At 39.0% G+C, this 19,689-nt stretch overlaps 1 protein-coding gene across 2 annotated transcripts in view; it reads left to right on the forward strand.

Annotated features, from left to right (window-relative positions):
- trit1 (tRNA isopentenyltransferase 1) overlaps nt 1-19,689 on the forward strand; it is a 62,181-nt gene that overhangs the window by 12,136 nt on the left and 30,356 nt on the right. Inside the window, exon 2 of one of the 2 annotated variants that reach the window (XM_051664152.1) lies at nt 17,179-17,318. In XM_051664152.1, coding sequence (XP_051520112.1) covers nt 17,179-17,318 — 140 coding nt within the window. The remainder of the gene's footprint in view (nt 1-17,178; nt 17,319-19,689) is intronic. The other variant, XM_051664154.1, reaches the window with a different exon arrangement.

Genomic DNA, 19,689 nt, shown 5'->3' on the forward strand with positions numbered 1-19,689 from the left:
GGCCCTTCCAGGAGCAATAACCAATAAACATATAGAGACAGTGCTCAGTGTCACACACAAACACTAAACACCATCAGGGTAACATATGTGAAATTAAAATTATGCAGTAAACATTAACTAAACTACATCAGATATAACACAAAACACCCCAAAGTACATAACTGATATTAAAAATAAGAAGAAACATAACTATTACCATAAAATATAATTAAATGTAATGGGTCACGCAGGGAATTCTGGAAATGCCGATTATTGTGTTTTACCGTAATTTTCAAAATTTACCGTAAAAAGTACATTAACTATCTTAAACATAATATACATTTTTACTGTTAATTATACAGGAAAATCATACTTTTTACATCTAAACATTTTTACCGTAAAATTACATATTTTTCTTTTTAAATATTTTATTACTTTGTACTGTATATTTCAAGGTAACTGCCCGTTAACCAATTAATGTTTCTCAGGAAAAACAAAACAAAAAAACATTCTCATTAATTGTGATTTTCATTTGAATGATCCTGATATAAAGATTATTAAAATCAAAAGATGGATTTTTTAAATTTATTTTAAGTCAGGGATGAGAGCACTTGCACAGTTGCGGTAATCCGGATACCTGTCTAAATGATAATGCAATTTAAATAAATTCTGTGAATTTGGCCGTCTTCCTGAGGGATTAGTGTAAATATTCAATTATGTCTGAAGTGGATGTAAGCAGCGGAACTTAAATTTGTTTCAAAATATCACACTTGAAGAGTAAATGCATGCTAACAGACCTGCAGGTGACCAGAATGTCATTAATATTAAGAAAACCAGGCATTGTTTTTGGCTTGATAACTTTAGTAGCTTTAATATTCATTAATGTATTACAATCATACAGTGAAGAGCAGTTATTTAAATAGTTTTATTTTACATTTCATTACTTTTTCCTATTTCTGAATGTTTACTTGAATACTTGATACTAGGGCTGCAAAATTAATCGGAAAATCTAATTGTGTTTACGCTGCCACGATTATGTAATCGTGAAAACTGACGATTACGGAGTTCAATTCAAGTCTGCTCCTGTTGCATCAATGGTTTCACAGTAATTTAATCTTTTGATTGACATTAATAATTGTGATTACAATATCAAGGGCAATGATCGACAGTTATGATTTTTGTCATAATCGTGCAGCCCTAAATACATTTAAAAACAAAGCACTGTTGTCTTCATTTGCATCTTTGTTCTTTTATTCTATTGCTTATGTTTTGTTTCTTTATTCTTTAATTCTGGTCATTGTCTCAAAATTACTTAAGTTCTTACTTAATTACATATTAGTTCTTTGTCTTCCATGTGGTGGACTCTCAGATCAGAACAAAAACGGAGAGTTATAGCATGCATGCCGCAAGTCTGATTATTTTCACATGCAAATGAGCTTTGCAGCAAGCTTGAGGCAAATTGTCCATTGTTTGCCAAAGGTTTGCTGCAGGTTCACCACTACCAGCGAAGAGCTGAAAACTTGTATTTGCATGTGAAAATAATGAGTGGCAAAGTTATAGCATGTTTGTGGCTAGTTTGCAGCAAGTTTGCCAGACCTTTAGATTTTATTTTCAGGGAAGAGCCTTGAATTAAAAATATTAATAACCATTAAGCTGAACTTTTTCTGACCTTATGACATCACTTGAAGGCTTATTCGGAGTCCAATGCGGGCTGCATTTTCAACACATTGTTTTAACCCTGACAAATGGCATGCCTTGAATCATTGGTGTTCTTCTGTTTCACTGGATAATAAAAATTCAAATTTATCAGCCTTATTTGAACACCCTGCTGGATGCAGACCTTTTAAAGCATTTGGCTCATTTCTACTAATTTTTTCAGCGCATTTTGGAAAGATGTTGCACCTGTTTGTGTACTGGTTCAGTCTAACATATCCATGTGTTGTGGATTAATGGATCAGACCTCAAAGCAGACGGAACCTGCTGCCTGAAAACTGCGAGCTGAATGCTGGGAACCCGCAGTGGCTTTTGCATGTAAACCTAGCCAATAATTGCTGTGGTCAATCTGCTTTGCATATTAATGCATTCCCAGAGGCTTTGTCATGTACAGTTGCCTCCATGTGTCTCTTCTGTCAACTGATTCCTTGTAATTATTACCTAAATACAGGTATTTTACCATAATATACACACACAAAAATACAGCAGTCCAATTCACCAACAAACAAATTACTCTGCCAGATCTTTTCGCAAATCACTCTGAAAGATTTACAAATTCACAGGTTATAATTTTGAATCAGTCTGATTAATAATTTACTAAATGAACCCACTTAATCAGTCTCACTTACTGAACTGCAAACCATGTCTCACTCTTAATGAAGCAAGAACTGTTTTGTGTACTTAGGGTTTATGAAACATAAATCAGTATAAAAACTGACTGATCGTTAAATGTGAATATGTAAATAGCCTTTTATTATAAATTGTATTTTATTTAACTATGAATTAAGTATTTATTTTAGATCTTATATTATGGCGATATATTTTTGAATTAAGTTAGGAAGTTTAGGGACTGTGGCTGAGGGGGTAAAATCAATTTCTTGGGAGAAACTGATCTGATTTATTTTTAAATATCTTTAAAATTATGATGTAATTAGGGGATGCAGATGACAGGATGAATGGGAAGAAGAGGAGAAATTCTCAGGGTTAATGTAGCTCTTGCATTGAATGGACTAGTCAGTTTGTCTGTGTTAGCTCAGGCGCTAAATGCTTTTGCAAGGAGCCATATCCCCCTTTTCCAAACACACCAGCAGATAAATTCAATTTTGCACTGAGTGAATGAAAATCCAATTGTGTCAGCCAGTCTGTCTGACCACCTAGGACTGGCAAACACATGCCTGCTGTGACATCTATATCCAGTCTGGCATCAGAGAAACCTCGATAGAGCCTAAGATCTGCCTAATATCCAGTTGAACTCTGAGGCTGGTCTCTTGGTGCAATCCGAAGCGAAAAATAGAAGTGATGTCTCTCATTTATTCTCCATCGTGCGTCTCCTCTGGCATCCTGTTCTCTACTTTACATCTCCCTCGATTTGCTTTCCTAGAAAATCCTGAAAGGAGGTGCGGAAATGGGTTAAGATGTGGGTGGGGTGTTGAGTGCAGTACTGCGAGCTGTGTGCCTCAGAAAGCCTCCACAAATGATGACAGCATGAGAGTACTGAAGCGAAGGGAAAGAGAGACAACATTAATGATTTATTAGGCTGGATTTACTGAGCCACTCCTGGAAGAGAGGAGGAAGGGATGGAGGAAACACTGGCAATGTGAATGGCTGTGCAATTGGGATGTTTAATGTCGGAGAAACTTGGAGGTGTGTTGAAGTTTCTAGATTCTACCCCTGATCCTGAAGCACCTGATCGTGGAACCCCCTCTGTCTTTCCACAGTGACTTTCTCCAAACACATTCCTCATCCCTTGCAAAAACTCTTGTTATTTTTTGTCAAACTTTCGGTCAATAGGTCTCAAATTTGCAACAAACTTTGCAGCAATTTGTGTCAAGCATTTTCCAGAACATGATATTTGATGGTGCTTGCACATACCTAAAGCTAGGGTATACTTTGTTTTTCCACATGCTGCTACGTCTTGGGCACGGTTGGACGTTCTAGCCTTTCAAAGTTTACCCTTTTGAACGCAAGCCTGTATGGATGCATTCCATGCATGAGCACTATGGCTGCTTTGTAATACTGTTTAATACAGTTAACTCTAGGCACATGTGCAGGTGTACACAGGTGTGCAAGGTTATAAAAACTGGGCTTCATGCGGACAGTCTTCACAAACTGGCTGATGATGAAATTGTCATGGGGAAAATGGAAGTATACTTTTAGCCTTTGGGGTTAAGGATTTGAAACCCTAAACTTAATACGGCCTTGAAGTGGAGTCGGTAACATCGTAATTATGAGCCTATTTACACTTGGCCATTTCATGTGTTTTTACTGATCAAATTGCTATCCTATTGAATAAGCACATTCCATATACACTTGGCCACATCAATTATATAAATCCGATCTTCAGTTCCCGCACTATTTCAGAGCACATTTACACCTGGTCTTTTCATGATCGAATAGCTATCTGCATGGTCGACCGGGCATGATCCCATTTGGACCACAGAAAAACTAAGTGTAACCTGGCCTTTAGTGTTAAACCTATCCTTGTACTATGATCATGAATGATCAAATTGTGTGGCTTGTTGAAGTGAGGTGTGCTATTACTTTTCAAAGCATTCAAACTGATCATTTTCACCTGGCAGACAATAAAATGCCAGGTGAAAATGGTAAGTCAGGAAGGAGTGAAGAAAGGTCCAGAGCAAAGGTGTCAAACTCATTTTAGGTCAAGGGCCAGATTGGATTTTTGATAACTTTCCAAATTTATTTAAAAGAAAAAAACTGAAATATCACATTGACATAAGCATTCAGACCCTTAACTCAGTACTTAGTTGAAGCACCTTTGGCTGCGATTACATTCTCAAGTCTTTTTGGGTATGATGCAACAAGCTTTGCAAACCTGGATTTGGGGATTTTCTGCCATTCTTTTCTGCAGATCCTCTCAAGCTCTGTCAGATTGGATGGGAGACCGTCGGTGGACAGCCATATTCAGCTCTCTCCAGAGATGTGCAATTGAGTTCAAGTCCGGGTGTTGGCTGTGTGCTTAGGGTCATGGTCCTGTTGGAGGTGATCCTTCGGCCCAGTCTGAGGTCCTGAGTGCTCTGGACCAGGTTTTCATGAAGGATATCTCTGTATTTTGCTGTGTTCAGCTTTTCTTAAACCCTGACCTGTCCCCCAGTCCCTGCTGCTGAAAAACACCCCCTCAGAATGAAAATCAGAATTAACTTTATTGCCAAGTGTTCCATGTACACAAGGAAATATTTTTGGTGATAGGAGAAACAAGTGCACACAGAACGTTACAGTGAGAGACAGAATATAAAACAAGATGAGAGTATAAATAGACATACAAATAATACAACATATAACAGAATGGCGTATGTACAGTTATTGAATCAAATATGTGAATTTACTTACGTACATGAGATATTTATTTACGTTATTGGGGGTGTGCTTCACCGTTGGGATGGTATTGCGCAGGTGATGAGCGGTGCCTTGTTTCCTCCAGACATGACACTTGGAATTGAGGCCAAACAGTTCGATCTTCATTTCATCAGACCAGAGAATTTTGTTTCTCAGTCTGAGAGTACCGTCCCATTGCACTCACACCCATCATCATGAAGCGCTTCGAGAGGCTCATCATGAGGCACATCAAGACCCAGCTGTCCCCCTCACCGGACCCCCTGCAGTTCGCGTATCGTCCCAACCGCTCAACAGACGACGCCATTGCCACCACCCTCCATCTGGCCCTCACCCACCTGGAGAAAAAGAAAACATACGTTAAAATGCTGTTCATAGACTTCAGTTCAGCATTCAACACAATCATTCCTCAGCACCTGATTGGAAAGCTGAACCTGCTGGGCCTGAACACCTCCCTCTGCAACTGGATCCTGGACTTCCTTACTGGGAGACCTCAGTCAGTCCGGATTGGGAGCAGCATCTCCACCACCACCACACGGAGCACTGAGGCCCCCCAGGGCTGTGTGCTCAGTCCACTGCTGTTCACTCTGTTGACTCACGACTGTGCAGCAATGCACTGCTCGAATCACATCATCAAGTTTGCCGATGACACGACCGTGGTGGGTCTCATCAGCAAGAATGACGAGTCAGCATACAGAGAGGAGGTGCAGCGGTTAACAGACTGGTGCATAGCCAACAACCTGTCTCTGAATGTAGACATAACAAAGAGATGGTTGTTGACTTCAGGAGAACACGGAGTGACCACTCTCCGCTGAACATCAACGGCTCCTCTGTGAAGATCTTAAAGAGCACCAAATTCCTTGGTGTTCACCTGGCAGAGAACTTCACCTGGTCCCTCAACATCAGCTCCATAACCGAGAAAGCCCAGCAGCATCTCTACTTTCTACGAAGTCTGAGAAAAAGCCCATCTCCCACCGCCCATCCTCACCACATTCTACAGAGGGACTATCAAGAGCATCCTGAGCAGCTGCATCACTGCCTGGTTTGGAAATTGCACCGTTTCGGATCGCAAGACCCCACAGAGTATAGTGAGGACAGCTGAGAAGATCATCGAGGTCTTCCCTCCATCATGGACATTTCCACCACACGCTGCATCCGCAAAGCCACCAGCATTGTGGATGATACCTCGCACCCCTCACACAAACTCTTCACCCTCCTGCCTTCTGGCAAAATGTACCAAAGCATTGGGGCCAGACTGTAACAGTTTCTTCCCCCAAGCCACTAGACTCCTCAATACTCAGAGACTGGACAGACACACACACATACACAACTGAACACCATCCGACTGCCTTTGCAATTTGCACATTTAGCAATTATTGTACCGTCTTGCACTGTTTGCACACATGCACTTTATGTAGTAATATGTAGGTTTATTTAGTTCTGTGTAGTCTCATGTAGTTCTGTGTTTGTTTTTTGTTTATTTTTTTGTTGTTGTTTTATGTAGCACCATGGTCCTGGAGGAACGTTGTTTCATTTCACTGTGTACTGTACTAGCTGTATATAGTTGAAATGACAATAAAATCCACTTGTCTTGAGTCCTTTAGGTGTTTTTTTGCAAATTCCAAGTGGGCTTTCATGTGTCTTGCACTGAGGAGAGGCTTCTGTCCGGCCACTCTGCCATAAAGCCCAGATCGGTGGAGTGTTGCAGTGATGGTTGTCCTTATGCAAGTTTCTGCCATCTCCACACATGATCTCTGGAGCTCAACCAGAGTGGTCTTGGTCACCTCTCTTACCAAGGCCCTTCTCCCCTGTTTGTTCAGTTTGGCCAGGTGGCCAGCTCTAAGAAGAGTCCTGGATGTTCCAAACTTCTTCCATTTTAGAATTATGGAGGCCACTGTGCTCTTTGGAACCTTCAGTGCAGCCAAATTTATTTTGTAGCCTTCCCCAGATCTGTGCCTAGACACAGTCCTGTCTCTGAGCTCTGCAGGCAGTTCCTTTGACCTCATGGCTTGGTTTTTGCTCTGATATGCATTTTCAGCTGTGAGACCTTATATACACAGGTGTGTGCCTTTCCAAATCATATCCAATCAATGGATTTTGCCACAGGTGGACTCCAGTCAAAGTGTAGAAACATCTCAAAGATGATCCAGAGAAATGGGATGCACCTGAGCTAAATTGGAAGTGTCATAGCAAATGGTCTGATTACTTATGTGATATTTCAGTTTTTTCTTTTTAATAAATTTGCAAAGTTATCAAAAATCTGTTTTTTGCTTTGTCATTATGGGGTATGGAGTGTAAATGAATGTGAAAATAATAATTGAAAGCATTTTAGCATAAGACTGCCACAACAAAATGTGAAAAAGGGGTCTGAATACTTTCTGAATGCACTGTATATGCTATATCAAACAATCATGTATTAAAATTATAAAACCATTTATTACAAAATTGGCTATTACAAGATTGGCTATCTTAGCTTTGTTATCATTTGAACTACAAGCGTAATTACTGAATTAAGTTTAATGAATTTTGTACACAAAACAGTTCTTGTTTCATTGTTGTGTGACAGAGAGCAAAGTCTTGCGGTTTAGTAAGTGAATCAGACATAATTCAGCTGCTGTGTTTCATTGAGTTCATTCAGTGAAGGATTTGTCAAACTGATTCAAACTAATAACTTAAGTTGGCGAGTCGGTTGGGGAATTTCATTGAAAGTACCAGCTCATAAGATTCATTCATGTTTTTGAGCACAGTAAACACAATGCAAAAGAAAGGTGTGCTGTTTTGTTTTGTTTTGTTTTTTTTTGTTTTTTTTTCATGGCCTCATTCTAACTGCAAAATAAAAACTTGGGACCAGAATATTTTAGAAACTTGACTGTGGGCTCTCTTTCTTGGGCCAGTAAGCAAACACCCAAGCATTTTGTCTTTCATTTTTTTTTCTTCAGAAAATGTTCAGTTTAGTTTTGTCCATATTTTTCTCACTCCTTTTTTAAATGCATACCTGAATTTATCATTGTATAAAATATAGTTTGTGTTATATAGTCTAGTTTCTTGACCTTAAAATGTCTTTTGTCCCCCAGCGTTTGAAATGTCAGTCTTAATGTTGGCCAAACTGTCACTCTACAGTCTCAGGCCTCCACTCTGGTCCTCCCATCAGACGACCCCTCTCCCTGTATGAATAGTGGGGAGCAGCTGTCTCGTGCGTGGCCTGAGGTGCTGTGTGGATTAGCCGCGGCTGTCTCTCTAATAGCGCAATACTGAAGCCATTGTCTGGTGACTCGTCTGAGTGTTGTGGGGTCGCTTAATGGATCACGGATTTTATTTCCCCTTGCTTTTTTCCTCTTTAATTCTCTTCCTCTCAGTCTCATAGATACACACACACACACACACACACACACACACACACACACACACACACACACTCATTCACACACCCTCAAACAAAGAGAAATTGTCCCCACCCTGTTGCGGCTGTGGTCTACTTGAGATCACTGTGTTGCTCCTCTCTTCCACTGTTCTGTTTTTAAGCATCTCGTGTAGGGTGAACGCTTAGATTCTCACGCCCTGTTGAAGTTGTAAAACACACATAAACGCTCTATTATTTTACTGTTGGGAAATCTGAATTTGTGAATGCGAAAATATGGCGACCACAGTTGTTCCATTCTTCACAGTTGTTCTGTTTCTCCCTTTTTCACTCCTCCCCTCTGTGGAACAGTTGTCATCATTAATAATGAGTTTCAATTAGACACTCTGGCTTTCTGGAACATGTTCAAACACACACTCTCACACATGCAGGCAGCTGCATGGTATTAGATGCCTGCCATTTATGTCATGGAAGGGCATGAGACCCAACAGCAGGACTTCAGCAAAGTGATATCAATCAGACAGAGGCAAAAAGAACAGGATGGCTGATTGTAGAAAAAAATCATTAATTCTTTGTCATTAATGAAAGAGAAGAGAGGTGCAATGCTAGAAACAATGACAAACATGTATCTGCAGAAGAAAGTGAGATGAAGAGGAACTGAGAGAAAAAAGGGGCACTGAAAAGATTATTTTTAGTTACATTTTGTCATCCTGTTGGATTAAAATTAGAGGTTGACCGATACGGGTTTTTTAGTGGTCGATGTCGATTATGTAGCGAGCAGGGTGGCCGATAGGTCAATATCATGCTGATATATCACACAATTTAATATATTAGTACATACATAAATTGACTTATACATTAACTATTATTTAGCATTATATTTACTTAAACTTTCACACAAAATGTTTAACTTAAAAAAAAAGAAAAATCTTTAAAAATAAGATTTTTTTTTAGTGTTTTAGATATTAGCAATTTCTCCTGGTTTCTGTTTAGTCTTCCCGTTTTAATATATTTTTTAATCACATTGCACATACATTTACACAACAAAAATTAAATGCATAATAAACAGTATCACAAAAAATACATTAAATAAGACCCAACAACAAATTATATACAAACATAAAAAAACGAAGCTCCATACATGATTCAGCGATTTAATGTCTTCTAAAGCGACACGATCACTTTGGTGTGAAAAAGATCAGTATTTAAATAATTTTTTTCAGCCTTATTTTCAGTTTTGTCAAATTAAAGGAATTTGACACTATAAGACAAACGTTATACATATTAAATTGATTTTATTGTGATAAAATTGCTTACTAACCTCGTGTATTAAGTTAGATCCAACATTACAACTAAGTTGTCATGACGACATAATGGCAATAAATTCCTGATTTAAAAAAAAAATTAAATCATGCTAACATGTTTAAATGTTAACATCTTCTTTCTATACTTTTGAAACAGTGTGTATATTAATATTTATGGACAGGCCAGTTTCACTTCAATTTGTAAGTGCCTTACTGTATCGACTATTTTTGTTTTATTTTTTTTAAAAAAAACAAGGGACGAGTCCATTATTTTCAGCGGTAATCAACATTAAAGGTATAGTTCACACAAAAATTTACTCACCCTTCTGGCATCACAGATGTGTATGACTTTCTTCTGCAGAACACACATGAATATTTTAAGATTATTTCAGCTCTGTAGTTGCATACAATGCAAGTAAATGGGTGCCAACATTTTGAACCTCCAAAATCCACATAAAAGGAGCATAAAAGTAATCCACATGACTCCAGTGTTTAAATCCACGTGTTTAAACACTATATGATAGGTGCGGGTGAGGAACAGATCAATATTTAAGTCATTTTTTTTTTATTATAAATTCTCCTTCCTGCCCAGTAGTGGGCAATATGCATGAAGCGTGTGAATCACCAAAAATAGAAGGTGAAAGTGAAGGAAAAGGACTTAAATATAGATCTGTTTCTCACCCACACCTATCATATCGCTTTAGGAGATATGGATTTAACCACTGGAGTCGTCTGAAGCACTTTTATGTTGCCCTTATGTGGATTTTGGAGCTTCAAAATTTTGACACCCATTCACTTGCATTGTATGGACCTACAGAGAGGAGATATTTTTCTGAAAGTCTTTGTTTGCGTTCAGTAGGTGAAAGAATGTCTTGCACATCTTGGATGGAAAATGTTCATTTTTGTGTGAACTATCCCTTTAAGCTACAAATGCTGTTGACTGAGCTTAACTTGTATTGAACCCAGGACATTCCTTTAAAAATGCCATCTACTTTGACAAAAGTCTATAGAGTTGTGATGAGGTAAGCAGTTGATGTGGAGACAGAAGAAAAGAGGGTTTGAATGACAGATGGAAATGTTGGAGAACAGAAGGGTTGCACTGGTTGTAAGAAGCCTGGAGCGCAGGGTGTGCTCTGTATCAGTGAGAAGCTGGTACAAAGCCTATTGAAAGGGGTGACAAACGGATGCAGGGAACAAAACCTACTAATATCGACAGCACTTAAGAAACGTGACTCCAAATGAGAGCCACATGACCAGGGTTGGCATTCAATGCCACACACATACACCCTCCCCTCACTTTTTAATATTCTGTCATTTGTCATTTTAGCCTCGGGAAGCAGCTTGTACATGCTAGGGGCCCAAAATACAACCACTCTGAAGAATACAGAATTCACTGTATATTCCTACCCGTCCAGCAAGCTCTGTCCTGATTTGCCCTCACTGCAGTGTTCAGCTTTGCAACTCCCAGCATGCTGTTCTCTCAGGCCATATGCTTGCCGTATTGATCCCTGATAATGTAACTTTAGCTTGAGGTATTAGTTGAGTACATAGAGATGAGTGTCTGTTAAAATATCAGTGCTCTGTCTCTGTGCTGTTGTCTTGTTTGGAGTGGGTGGGTGTGGCGAGTGAAGGAGAGTTCAGTGTGGTTCAGATGTCCGGCTGGTGATGCTAAGGAGTAATAGAGAACACACTTCTGTGCCAGCAAACCATGATTGACTTAGATTGGAAGCCAGTCTTCTCTCTCTCTCCATCTCCATGGTACTGAATGAATTCTATTTTCATGCACGATATGTAGATGCAACCTGGTCACATAGAGTCATGCTACTGTACTTACATTTTTGCAAAACAGTTTTAATGTGGCAAATTTTTCAATTCGGCAGTACTTTCCTAGATGAAATCTGCTATACGGATCAATGGACAGCTCAGCGTGATCCCAGAGCAGGTGCGTTTACTCGTAGATCCAGTCTCGAAGCTCAGCACTGCTAAAACAAAGGAGAGGCATGGCGCGAATCGCGGAAACAATTTGAATTCAGCACAGAATTGAAAACTGTTTAATGTGATTTTAAATGGCAAGTTTAAAACAACATTAAATGGCCCGATATTCTAAACAAACAAAACACTGTGACATTCACAGACATAACTACTGTAGCCTAACAGTAGGGCTGGGTGATTAAAATTATAGTGATATTTATCTGAAAAAAATTTTTTTCGATATTGATGATAAACTTTCTAGTAATTGTCTATATTTAGCCGATGCTCTACATCTAGACGATCGGATCAGATACGTGTCGCCAAAAATTGAGCTGCTCGGCTTAGTTACACACATAACTAGCTAACTGTATAAAAGTCATGAAATCGGCTGACTAGGAAGTATTAGCTGGTTAGCGCTACATACAGTGCTGTGGAAAAGTATTTGCCCCCTTCCTGATTTCTTCTGTTTTCTTTGTGTATTTTTCATGCTAAATTGTTTTAGATCTTCAAACGAGATACAACATAAAACAGAGGCAACCTCTTTTTTTTTTTTTTTTTTTTTTGAAGCAAAAAAGTTATCCAACACTTATCACCCATATGAAAAACTAACTACCCCCTTAAACTTAATAGCTTGTTGTGCCAACTGCAACCAAACACTTCTGATAACTGGAGATCAGTCTTTCACAACGCTGTGGTGGAATTTTGTCCCACTTTTCTTTGCAGAACTGCTTTAGTTCAGCCACATCGGAGGGTTTTCAAGCATGAACTGTCCGTTTAAGCTCCTGCCACAGCATCTCAGACGGGTTCAAGTCAGGACTTTGACTAGGCCACTCCAAAACTTGAATTTAGCTTCTTTGTGCCATTCAGAGGTGAACTTACCCCTATGCTTTGGATCATTGTCTTGCTCACGGACTGATGACCGGACGTTCTCCTTTAGGATTTTCTGGTAGAGAGTAGAATTCATGTTTCCCTCAATTATTGCAAGTCGCCCTGACCCTGAAGCAGTAAAGCATCCCCACACCATCACACTACCACCACCATGCTTGACCGTACGTATGATGTTCTTTTTGTGGAATTCTGGATTTTTATTTATACTCTAGATGTAACGGGACCCCTGTCTTCCAAACAGTTCCACTTTCGACTCATCAGTCCACAGAACATTCTCCCAAAAGGTTTGAGGATCATCAAGGTGTGTTTTTGCAAAATTCAGATGAGCATTAATGTTCTTCTGGGTTAGCAGTTGTTTTCACCTCACCACTTTTCCATGGATGGCATTTTTGGCCAGTGTCTTTCTGATAGTGGAGTCACGAACAGTGACCTTTATTGATGCGAGATAGGCCTGCAGTTCCTTGGATGTTGCCCCTTTTTTGTGACTTCCTGGATGAGTTGTCGCTGTGCTCTTGGAGGAAATTTGGAAGGTCAGCCACTACTGGGAAGGTTTTCTCCATTTGGAGATAATGGCTCTCACTGTGGTTCTTTGGAGTCCCATAGCCTTTGAAATAGCTTTGTAACCCTTCCAAGACTGATGCATTTCAATCACCTTTTTCCTCATCATTTCTGGAATTTCTTTCGACCTTGGTATAGTGTGCTAATGGGTGAGACCTTTTAGCCAACTTCATGCTGCTGAAAAAGTTCAATTTAGGTGTTGATTTGATTGAGCAGGGCTGGCAGTCATTAGGCCTGGGTGTGTCTAGTCCAGCTGAACCCCAATATGAATGCAGTTTCTTAGATTTGGGGATTTAGTAACTAAGGGCAAATACTTCTTCACACAGGCTCAGTTGGTATTGGATAACTTTTTTGCTTCAATAAATAACATTATCATTTAAAAACTGTATTTTGTTTTACTCTACTTTTGTTTTATGTTAGATTTTGTAATTTTTTTTTTAAACAATTTAGGATGAGATATAAACAAAAACAGAAGAAATGAGGATTGGGGCAAATACTTTTCCACAGCACTGTAATCCCTGCTGTCATGGAAACCAGCAATGCGGCTAGGTAGCCGCTAGCTAGCAGCTAGCTATCCGGCTAATATAATGTCATTGTGTACCGAACATGACAGCACTGACAATGCAACACAGCTATCAACTGAACACAACAACAGCAACTCCGACATCAACACAATTGCTTATTATTTATGTACTGTTTAGTTTTCATGATCTATAGCACTGTCACAGGCAAGAAATTATTTCTTCTTCTTGTGATGTGTATTGGCAGTTGGCAGTTCAGCTTATGATACATTACTGCCACCTACTGAGCTGGACTGTGGAGCATCACAAGTTAAGTCTTGAGTCAAAGCTCAGCTAAAGATGTTGAAATTGTGAAATTTCATTGAAAAGAGGTTACACACCTTATGTAGGATTAAATCCTAACAGAGTATATATCGGCCGATATTAGCCTTTCACCGATATATCGGTATCGGCGTATATGTTTACCGATATGCGCAGATATGAACTTTTTTCAGAACGTATAATGCAGAAAACATACTTAAGAATTGGTGTCATAACGTAGTTTGTCCAGCAGAGCACGCTCCGACTCTGTTTACAGAGCTGACTCTGAACTGCCGGTGGCTCTGCAGACAGGGCGGAGTTAAGCGGAGCAGTGTTAATGGGTGTCTTCTCGGTAAATTGCTAACTAGTTTGTGAAATACATACTGGAAAGTTAATAAACAATGACCCCATCATTTTTCCTTTTCAATATAACTAATATAATAACCCTGTCACTCATGTTTATCACGTTTATTATGTTAGCCAGCTATAATTTGTCAGTGCAGTAAGTAATATAGCAGATTGAAAGGTAAACATCAGAGCATCTTTTTGCAGCTTAGCAGACAACGGTGCGGTGGTGGATTGTGTCTGTTGAGTGTTGATTTCACACTACGTTGTTACCTAGTTGGTGAGAAGCAATGCTGGAAAATAAATAAACAACATCCACCTTTTACTCTCCGTGACAAGCTTATAGTTAACTAGCTAACCACGTAGCTACTTTCATACCTTGTCAGCTTAGTGGAAGCTAATATGTAAACATGTATTCACCAAACTGTTTTGTTCAGGATTCACAGTTTGGTACCCCCTTCAACCGAACAATTCCAGTCATTGCATTTATAAAATGTAATATTTAAAAGTCTGGTTTTCCACCATTGAAAGTTTCACCTGAACTTGTATAGGAGAGTACGTTGTAACACCACTTGACTCGGCAGGTGTAAATGCTGCTTGTTTTGTAAATACAACCTGCCTCTAATTGGCTGGCAGTATTAATATAGTCAGCATTTGAGTACTGATGTTTATTTAGCTATTTATTTGATTTTTATTCTTTATTTTAATGGTTAGCATTTGACTGATACTAAACAAACAGTACTGTGTTTATTTAGCTATTTATTATATTTTTATTTATTCTTTATTTAAATGGTCAGCAACTGACTGTTACTGAACATACAGTACTGATGTTTATTAAACTGTTTATTGTATTTTTATTTATTCTTTATTTTCTCAGTGTTCATTTCTAGAATTTGTTGACAATGTATAATAATAATGTCATATTCTTTGATAAAAATATTTAAGAAAGCAGCCTTCTGAGTACATTTGCATACTCATATCGGTGAAAATCAGTGAACAATCCACATAGAAAAGGTCTGTTTTCATTCCAGCTCAAAAATTAACTATATCGGCCACCATATCGGTAATTGGTGAATTTTCCCCCTCTAAAATCGGTATCGGTCTCAAAAATCCCATATCGGTCGGGCTCTAATTGTGATAAATGTTGATATCGAACGATATGAAAAAAATATTGTGATAATATTTTTGCCCATATCGCCAGCCCAACTTAACAGACATTAATACTATAGCTAAATTTGTAATAGGCTGAATTAGGGGAGTGAGGGAATATCATTCATTTAACTAAAAATGAGCTAATGAGATGAATTAGAATATTAAAGGATTTCTCTCTATGTATTATAAAACTCTTTGCTTCAAAGAACACCATGACATTGCCTTGGAACATGCCCAAATAGTTCCTGTTTTTTTTTTAATGGTATTTGTGTGTGTGCATGTGCATGTGCGTGTGTGCATGTGTGCATGTGTTAGTGATGGCTACAGTGCACAGCATAGTTATAGATACTCTTAAGTGTTACATTCTGTACTCAACTTCCACCATGATGGTTTATGTGGCTGTAAGTAAACACTGTTTGCTTTATCGGGCCCTAAAAAACTGACAAATCTTAACAAGCTTTGTGACCCAACTCAGCATTATAGTTATTATTATTATTATTATTATTATTATTATTATTATTATTATTATTTTCTCTGAATAGAAAAACAGCTGTTATTGTTTCCAAGTTTTCACAGAGTTTGGGGGCTGTAAAGCCCAAATATTGCTTTCAAGAGGGCTGAATCTGAAAACTAAGCATTTTACTTAGCACCAAGCATTTTACTTCAGCTGTAAAAAAAAAAAAAAAAAGAGTTACTGTACAAGTCTAAGTACTGGGGCGATTTGTTAAGGCCTACTGTGTGTTTTAATCAGTCCCCTTTATTAGTGTTACCATCTGTCTTCTGTGGAGAGAATGGGGTAAATGCCTGTCTCTCCTCATATGCTGATCCCACTCTTCAGCCTACTAATATTTTGCTGGCAGAGATGTCCTGTGGAGAGCACAAGGGAAGGATCTCAATTATTCAGTAGCATTTCTTCCTAACGTGCCGAAATCAGCACGCAAGCACAGAGGAGTTACGGTAAACTGCTCTGAATTTAGCCGTGGCTGTGCACGCATGCCCTTGAAGCCCTACTGACACTAGAGAGGTTCCTTGAAAGTCCACATGGCAACACTTTATGGTGAACTGAACAATGTGCTAGACATTTATGGACAAATGCCACATGACAAGGTTTGGGAACCGAGAGCCATTCTTATTGCTTCTTTAGCTCAAATTATGCTTAAAACCTCATTGTGTTTTTCAGGCTGGTGGAGCTAATGAGCATGCAAGTTCTAAAGTGGAAAATAAACAGATGAGGCCTCTATCAAATATGCAGTTTGCTCTTTTAACTGAAAGGTGGGACTTCCATTCCTGCAGGCGCCATAGTATTTTAATATCTCCCATTTTCCTACGTCTCCTAATACATTTTCTGCTCTAAAGTGACATGGCAAAAGAAATGGTATAGCATAGATGTGAGCTTGCAGTAAATTCCGTGCAATTTCCATTCATTCACATAACAGAAGGGAAAGTCGTTGGATTTTGTCAAGAACCATAACAGTAAAAATGTAGGACAGGGTAAGGGTGTGCCTGTGACCTGTTTGACCTCCGTCCCAGTGGACTGCCCTGGACCGAGATTTAAAATGTGCCTTTTTAAGGATTTATGTAGCGATCATGTAATGATGAACCAAGTGAAAACAATAATGGGCTCTTGGAAGCATACGACTTCTGCTACTTTGAGAATTTAACTCAGGACCTGGTTTGACCTACTTGCTGATTCATTGTTTGTGTGATCTGATTGACTCTGGTTGGTTTCTCACTGCAGGTATACAAAGGGCTGGATATCATCACCAACAAGGTTACCGAGGAGGAACAAGCCCAGTGTTGCCATCACATGATCAGCTTTGTGGATCCATTGGTTAGTGGATACACGGTGGTGGACTTCAGGAACAAAGCTCTTTCTCTCATATCCTTTCCTGTTATGTCAGTGCAGCATTTCAGATTCAAATTCCAAAGTCCTCTAGAACGAATGAAATTATTTAAGGCATTTTCCCTGTCTTCTTAAAGACATCCCCTTTTGTCATGCATGACCCAGCAGCGTGGTCCCAAAGCAACACTAACATTCAGGTTTTTAAACTTCTAACCACACCACTTGCATTTTCAGCAAGAACATCAATGCCCGAATATTTTTGTAGTATCATACATACTTTTTTATTTGCAATGTGCAGTGCTGCATATTTTCAAAATCGCAAAATGACTAGCTAAGCCGTGCATACATAGACTGGTTTAGGACGCGTTCGCACATTAAATTGCTGATTGTTGCCAAGTCACTGTCCTGACAGTTGCTAGTAGGTGTTCCTAGTCAACTGCTGTATCCAACTGTATCAGGTGGTGAATCACTGTGTGCACTCCCATTAGTAGGCACTGTTTTGCATCACTGCTCATTTGCATAAAATGTTGCTCCGCTATCGCTCATGTCTCTAGAAATCACAAACTATCATCGAAAATGAATGAATTCCGAATGCTATCATGTCTTCCAGACATAAATTCTTCAGGGTGTTCACATAGGCTGTGTTCTTGCTTTTAAAAATCGTGGACAGAGGGTAACAGAATGTCTCAAAGTTAAAAGGGGAGAAATTTAGAAACACAACTTGCTGGAAAGGGATTTACTGTAGGTTTTCCTGACAGTCTTACAGGTACTTGAGCAAAACCCTCTCTGAGAGTTTGTGGCTTTAAATTCAACCCTTCATTCATACAATGTTTATTTTGTAGTATAATTTGGAGTCCCAGAGAAACCCTACTCCTACCCCTAAACCTAACCCTAACTGCATCCTTGGTTACAGCAATTGTGACTTGTGTCCACTCAAACCTCTGGGGATAGGTTTGGGAACCAATGCACTAGTTAATTATCCTGACCCATCCCCTCTTCCTGTAATTCATAATGACGGGCAGTCATTCAAGTTTTGTTGATGGGCCCTTTAAAATATAAATGTTATGCCTTATTATTTGTCTTTGTATAGATGAAATTAATGGGCCATTACTCGGCCTTTAAAGAAATTATCTGAAAACATTTTAATAGACGTTCTGAGTAATTGTTCATCGAAAATGTCATTGCCTGCCTGACATCTGTGACACTGCTTTTGTGTGGCTGCGCCTTGTATGAATGCAAATCCCAATCTTTTAATTTCTTGACTTTTGTGGAATCTGGCATTTCCCGGCGCATCACATGAGTGGCTGTGGCATTTTATGAGTGGGCGCTGGGTTGTACTCCCTTCAGACACTTGAGGCATGCTCTTTCTGTAAATTTAAGGGCATAACTGGAAATTCGTTTGTTTTAGAGAGAGAGAGAAAGGCGTCTCTGTCCTCGATTTCCCCGCCTGCCTGCTGCAGATGTTTGTGAGATGAGGAGGATATTAATAGCTAAGGGAGATGCTGTGAGAGTGTGAGGAGGTGGGGCGACTCACTGTGTCTGCAGAAGCAGTGCTGCAGACACAAGTGTGCTCACTCACCTCAGACGCTCACACACATGCAAAATGATGAGTGACGGGTGATATGTGCTCCTCAGTTATAACTGCTGTTAAACATGCATTGAGATTAATCTAAAAATAATATTGATTATGAATTACGGCTGCTGTGATTTAATTGTGAAAAGTGACTATTACAGCATTCCATTTAGGTCTACTCCTGTTGCGTAAAAGTTTTCAATTTACTAGGCATTTGCAAAAATACACACAGTATTTAAATAAAAAAATAAAATAAAAATGACTATGAATGAACATTCAAAATGACACGCAGCAAACTTGGACCAATCAGCTGAAAGCTCGTAAACTTCAGCGACGGTTAAATGGGTGAATAACTAGTACCATACTTTATTTTCAACATACAGTGCATCCGGAAAGTATTCACAGCGCTTCACTTTTTCCACATTTTGTTATGTTACAGCCTTATTACAAAATGGATTAAATTCATTATTTTCCTCAAAATTCTACAAACAATACCCCATAATGACAACGTGAAAGAAGTTTGTTTGAAATCTTTGCAAATTTATTAAAAATAAAAAACGAAAAAAAATCACATGTACATAAGTATTCACAGCCTTTGCCATGACACTCAAAATTGAGCTCAGGTGCATCCTGTTTCCACTGATCATCCTTGAGATGTTTCTACAACTTGATTGGAGTCCACCTGTGGTAAATTCAGTTGATTGGACATTATTTGGAAAGGCACACACCTGTCTATATAAGGTCCCACAGTTAACAGTGCATGTCAGAGCACAAACCAAGCCATGAAGTCCAAGGAATTGTCTGTAGACCTCCAAGACAGGATTGTATCAAGG

The sequence above is a fragment of the Myxocyprinus asiaticus genome, chromosome 30 (genome assembly GCF_019703515.2).
Source record: "Myxocyprinus asiaticus isolate MX2 ecotype Aquarium Trade chromosome 30, UBuf_Myxa_2, whole genome shotgun sequence".
Lineage (NCBI taxonomy): Eukaryota > Metazoa > Chordata > Actinopteri > Cypriniformes > Catostomidae > Myxocyprinus > Myxocyprinus asiaticus.